At 34.6% G+C, this 6,197-nt stretch overlaps 1 protein-coding gene across 3 annotated transcripts; it reads left to right on the top strand.

The window, feature by feature from the left end:
• Nucleotides 1–1,175: 1,175 nt before the first annotated feature.
• On the top strand, nt 1,176–5,255 carry LOC132706436 (odorant receptor 30a-like). Of its 3 annotated transcripts, XM_060677782.1 has the most exons (7): nt 1,176–1,367; nt 1,420–1,659; nt 1,712–2,048; nt 4,346–4,445; nt 4,498–4,614; nt 4,665–4,820; nt 5,154–5,255. In XM_060677782.1, the coding sequence occupies exons 1-7, from the start codon at nt 1,205–1,207 to the stop codon at nt 5,196–5,198; spliced, it is 1,158 nt and encodes a 385-aa protein (XP_060533765.1). In that variant the 5' UTR covers nt 1,176–1,204; the 3' UTR covers nt 5,199–5,255. The 3 variants fall into 3 exon arrangements, with proteins under 3 accessions (XP_060533765.1, XP_060533764.1, XP_060533763.1); XM_060677781.1 differs by lacking the exon at nt 5,154–5,255 and having other exon boundaries at nt 4,498–4,590; nt 4,665–5,104; XM_060677780.1 differs by lacking the exon at nt 5,154–5,255 and having other exon boundaries at nt 4,665–5,104.
• The last annotated feature ends 942 nt before the right edge of the window (nt 5,256–6,197 follow it).

Here is a 6,197-nt window from a genome sequence, read left to right as displayed (position 1 = left end):
CTCCCTATTGCAACTTATATTAACGTTGACCGTTTACTCTATCAGATATGTTTCCAGCAATTCTTTAAGAAGCACATCTCTGAACAGAAAAAATTAAGCTTTATAATTTAAAACAGTCCTTGGTACTTGCGGCTTTGGAAAATTACAGACTAGAGCCGCAAGAGACAATTGTGGGCTTTCCGCGGCGAATTTTTTTCACTCTTTAATTATGGTCGAGTTTCCCCCATTCAATCCACAATTAAAAATTAATATTTGCGAAACAGGAGCGTGCGATCAGAATTTTCGCTAGAGCCTTGTGCTTGTAAATAAATACTCCCTTTTTTATTTTTTAGAATATTTCCATGTAACATTTTAGTACGTCAAAGAGGATGGCCATCTGGGTAATACCAATCAATCGGTGGGAAAAGTATTTTTTTTTCTCATATATTATCTTAATTACTTACTATCTTATAGGCCAATATGCAAACGATAGGTTTATTATTATCAAATTCTCATACGGCAGCCTAAAAACAAATTATATTTTTTTTCTTACAATTTGAATAAACATTTATTAACAAAATTTATTAAAATATTGCTGATATTTATTGATTTTTACTCTAATTAATTTAAATCTAGTCGTAATTTCCGTAACAGTTGCAGTAGCAGTATTCAATTTTGTTGTAAAGCTGTTAAAGTTAAATCGATTGTAGAAAAAATATTCTATGTAACTATACTCGATATGCTCAACACGAAAATAGCAATTGTTAATTTGCTTTCCTTCAATAATATTTCAACAGATTACTTTTTGTAAAATTTTATGCAAAGGAAAATAAAAAATGTTTTTCCTTTTATCTTATTATTCATGTATTATATTTATATACGCTGGTTATTTTTTGTTTCTTGACTTTTGTATATGAAAAATGAAAGCTTCAAAAACTCCTCTCCCACCTTAGCTTTTAGGATTGTATATTCTATCCTTTAGAAAACAGAAAAACAAAAGCAGACGTCAGATTAAATGGCAATAATCTAAATGACACTAGTATACCTATTATTTCATTTTTATGTTATCGAAACAACATGTAACACATATCTGAGTAAAAAATTATCGTCGCGCCTATGTTTGACTCCAAGAAAATACATGCTTTAAACGCTCCAATATCGAATAGAACGGCAGTTGCTTGTAATGGCGCCCAACACGAAGTTATTCCGTTTTGCCAGAATTACAATGATATTGACGGGCATCTGGAAACTGGAAATGCCTCACCGGTCGAAAGGATTCCGACATATATACCCGGTTTATTCGATGGCGACCCACGTGATCTATGTCTCCATTCCTCTTTTCTTAACCATGAACTTGCCACAACTTTTGAAAACTGACTTAGGCGAAGGTAAGGCGGTATCGTAACCAAAGGACATTCATTTTCTTACAAAATTTTACAGCTCTCGAGACGCTATCGAAAATTCTCTATTGCGTACCGCTAATGACGAAACTGTTTTCTTATCAGTCTGAGTCTTCAAAAAAGTTACTATCGAAGGCTATCAAGGACGAGACGCGCCTGCTGCAGAGCGGAGACCGCACGGTGGTCAACATTTACGCAGATCATGTATTTTTTTGCAACCTGCTCAACAAATTCCTCTGGATATCCGCCGCAGGCGCTGGTTCGTTGCTCTGCGAAATAGGTAAACCTACAAAAGCGGGCCGACATGGTGATCACTTTCGCTGCCGTTGCAGGCATCGTCGGTAGTTACAAATATCACAAATTAAATATAGAAAGCAACGAAACTTTGCCGAAACCTTTGCCGCTGCCATTCTGGTATCCGTTCGACGAAAACAAGTACCACATCTGTGTTCTCTTCGAACAATTGTTCGTAATAGTGTGGTGCGGATTGTCAGTTGCGGCGGTCCAGATTTTCAGTAACTCCATGATGATTTACATGAGAGGACAGTTGAAAATATTACAGAACTACTTTAGGAACCACCACAAATATTTGAGCGTTAACGTTGTAGGTAATGGCGGCAGTCTCAATACGTTGAAACTTTTATGTGTTAAGCATCAATATTTAATAAGGTAAATATTAACAGTCGCTTCAAATTTTCGTATACTCAGGAGTTTTTCTACAATTTATTTTGTGGTTTTCATAAAATAAATCCGAAACGCAAGTTTCAATTGTTTTGCAACGTCAATCAGACTAAAAAATTCTACCACTTCACTAATTTAACCGACCTCGCAGTTTCAATAACAAAGGAATTAACAATAAGTCCCATTTGAGCTTGTTTACACCTTTCACTCTTCAATATAGTTTAATCAATTTGCATCAAAATGGTATGCTAAATAATATGTGACATGTTTTTGACTGTAACGAAAATTTTGAAACTATAGGGTGGTCCGTAATACAGACTGTTAGAACCAAAAAAGATTTAATAAAATGTTGCTCGTTTCGGTGTTAAAATTTAATTTTCAATTTCACCTTTATTCCATAATTTGATCAGTTTTGAAGTAAACCACGTAAAAATTCGGACCAAAGAGTATTTGGGGGTGAGAAATTTGATTCTGAACTTAGTTTATGCGAAAATAACGTATTTTTCTTCAATACCGATAAATCGTTTAGTCTTCCATAAGATCAATTTTGATCAAATTGAGTCAACCAAATTTAATTTTTCAATACACGCAGACTTCAGCAACTGGCATTATTCATTACAAATAGGCTTTGACTTAAGATGGCAAGACAGCATAAGTTACAGAAGTATTCTTTCCATTGTTTTTGTATTAATAAACTTGAGAAAATGCCGAGGCATAACTAACGCATTAACGAAATTTAAAATGCGAAACATGATTTCTGTGAATGCTCAAAGTAATACAATGAACGTTTCACAGCTAGAAGATATGCCGAATTATACCCTAATCCCAGACAGCCAAAGCATAGTATCTTTCAAATACTTATATCAGATTATGTGGAATGGAAGAACTTGGCCCCAAGCATCGTTCGTGCTAAAGTGGTAACTCTCATACAGGAAGTGTGTGTGGCGGAAATTATGATATAAGCACAATGCACTTACGTGCAAGAACAGGGAAAAACAAAACTACAATTCTCATTATCCGCCAGCAAAACTGCTTTTTTATTTACGGACGAAGCCACCTTTGCCAAGCATTGTATTTTCAATCATATTTGGTGAGAGAAAGGCATTTTCAAATCTCTCACCGTGCAATTGGGCAAGACATGTGGTTTTTTCAGGATGGTGCGCCTGCCCATTATTGTCGATTGGTTCGAGATTTCCTGGATATTCACTAAGATGAATAGGTCCTGGTAGCTAGCTGGCAGCCTGGCCTCAACCTTTCGGATTCTTATTTTTGGAGCCATTTGAAAGAGTTAATTTATAAGAAATAACATCGCGTGAGGGTCTTCTACAGAAGATTCATGAAGAAGTTGATGGCATTCGGAATAATGATGGTACCTTGTTCAAAGTCAGGCAGCATTTAAGTAAGGAAATGAGTATTACGGTCAATGGTTGACATTTGGTCTAGTTACTGCAATAGTTCATCAAAAAGATTAATTGATTATTGTTAATTTGTTGATTGTGTCAAAGCGTACTTAGGTCAATAAACGAAACACCTATTGACATTTGTTGTCGAAGAAAGGTAGATTTTATTTGTTTGGCTGTTCGAGTTAAAAGTTTTGGGTAGAAAGTTGAAACGTCTATTACTATGACGCTACAAGCGACCTAAAAACTAAGTTTAAACTCAGATTTATCGTACCCAAAAATCTTTTATTCCAAATTTTTCCATCATTCTCTACAAAACTGATCAAATTATCAAATCAATAATAAATTGACAATCAAATCTAAACACTGTATTTTTTAAACCAGCAGCATTTTGCTATAGCATTTTTGACTAGGGTGATGTAATTTGATGGAAAATGTATGATCCACTCATTACTGTGACCTTATATAATGCAGGAAAAATTTGCACAAAAACACGGTATAGAACTTTCCAAATTTATTCAAAACAAGTCTGATAAAACACTAAATTATTATCCAGATAGATCGGCACTGCTATAGTACGGCGTTCTCAAGTTCTTGCTGATGATAGTTTTCCTGTAACAAATCAATGAAATTAATTAATTAAATCAAAAGTGTTTGATGCAGTTGATAGAATATTATGTTATCTAATAACAGTCAATTAAAAAGTGCCATTGAAGTGAAGATAATTTTGAAACACAAATTACATGTGTAGACAACAATTGTTTTGTCCCGAATCATTTTCTTCTTTATTCATTTTGACAATGTTTTTTGGCTACCCACCTCACGTAGACTTCACCTTCCTCTCTCTCACACACAAATTACTTAACAGAAATCCTCAATTTTCAGGTACATAAACAATGTTAATGGTGTTTTTAGAAGCATAGTTTTGATCGAGTACAGTATCTCGTCGGTAATGTTAGCCACCTCACTCTTGCAAGTGATTGCGGTAATCCGTGGATTAAGCTGTTTTAACGCTGATAAAGAGATTACAATTGTAGGGTCACAATGTAACCTACAATGCTACTCACATATCGGTGATAACGAGTCAGCTGTTACTATTGGCTTGGTCGTCTGACGAAATCGTAGTCCAGGTCCGTCTTTCACACTTTCACACCGTCCGTCACACTTTTATTTTTAAAATTGAGTTCAATTGATAACTTTCTAGAGTCTAGAACTATCATCTGCGCTTTATGAAAGTAAATGGTACGAATGCGAAAGGGGGTCTAGAATTTTGATTGGTATAATGCTGATGAGATGCCAGAAACCTTTGAGTATCGATATAGGTTCGTTTGGACCTATGAGGATTAAGTCAGCAATGTCTGTGAGTATCGAAGCTACACATGTTTTATTTGACATTTATTTTAAGAGCACATTTATGACATTTATATTTGAGAAGCTTGTTAAAGAGCAAATTAATTTATTGAAAAGAATATACTGTACTAAACAAAAAAAGGCAATATTCCAAAAAAGAGATTTGCTTACAATCTCTTTCCTATTTGACGAGTCAAGCAAATAGTTTCTGTCTCTGACATCTATCACTTAATCGCTTAACAGAAAGGCATTTTAAAAGATAACTGCGATAGCCAAAGATAGTCAAAAATTGGATACCCTTTACACACATCATTGCTAATATTGGTACCTCCTAAAATTCTAGCGTTTGAAGCTATCATACTCGTATGCATCCGTTATGACGTCGTGACTGGAGACATTATAGTAATGACCGTTATTGTATTTAAATAAAAAAAATGAATAAAACCGCTGTTTGAATTTCAAAACGCGCGTAGGATGCGATAGTATCTTGAGAACTGTAAGGTCGGTAAATTATCGAGTGCAGTTGATGAACTGTTGTCTCGGTTCGGGTCTCAAGGCCTTCTATCTTCAATATTGGACGTAGAGTATCTAGACAGTTTATCTAATTTGCACCTAAAAGTGGTAGAAAATAGTAATAAGAAAATTTATAACTGACACGAGTTTGTTTAGGTAAGAGTGTTTGTATATATGAATCCGCTGTATCTTCGTAAATAATATCTGCAGGTGTTCTAATATTTTGATTCCATTGATGTTAATACCTTCATTAATGTTATCCAAAGTCTATTGAAAAATAGTCTCCAAATATTTGTTTTGCAATAATTGTGACAAAATACACCCCTATTTCACTCCTCATCAAATTTAATATCATCCGTTTCCTGAGTCTATTTTTTGGTGTTAATATAAATTTGTTATTAGATTGTGTACTTAAAGTCTTTCGATTAATTTATTACGACGCACCCTTTCAAACACCTTTATGTAGTGGTTAATATCTCTGCATTGTTCTACTAACGCCAACAGGCGCGTGGGTCCCAAGCCTTTTCAGAAGCCAAAATGTTGGTTTGTTACATTTTTTATATGTGGGTACAATTTTGTAAATCAACACTAATACCACGATACTACCTAAGTATGTGACAAACATACAGTTACTGAGTGACGTATGACGTCACTGTCCGAATTAAGATACGTCAAAATACTATCTGTGGCTAAAGTCTAATAAAAACATGTGACTGCTCTCAGTCCGTGACTAATATTACATTGGAAGCATCTCATTGTACTCTATAATGAAGCTGACTTTTTAAAGTGACACTTTGTGCACGCTTGATCGGTGCATAATAAAAATTGATTTAAAAACCATCACCAAACGGTGTCCAAAGTCGTTTAAATTGTT

Source organism: Cylas formicarius, unplaced genomic scaffold, assembly GCF_029955315.1.
Source record: "Cylas formicarius isolate icCylForm1 unplaced genomic scaffold, icCylForm1.1 PGA_scaffold_8__14_contigs__length_24414737, whole genome shotgun sequence".
Classification (NCBI taxonomy): Eukaryota; Metazoa; Arthropoda; class Insecta; order Coleoptera; family Brentidae; genus Cylas; species Cylas formicarius.
Note: the sequence above shows the minus strand (reverse complement) of the source record. Positions and strands in the feature narration are given on the sequence as shown.

Bases quoted from the DNA above. Each gene is read 5' to 3' on its own strand.
- LOC132706436 (XM_060677780.1), top strand. From the start codon at position 1,205: ATGATATTGACGGGCATCTGGAAACTGGAAATGCCTCACCGGTCGAAA. The intron at 4,446-4,497 runs GTAATCCGTGGA...TTACAATTGTAG, and splicing joins CACTCTTGCAAGTGATTGCG to GGTCACAATGTAACCTACAA. The intron at 4,615-4,664 runs GTCCGTCACACT...ATAACTTTCTAG, and splicing joins GTCTTTCACACTTTCACACC to AGTCTAGAACTATCATCTGC.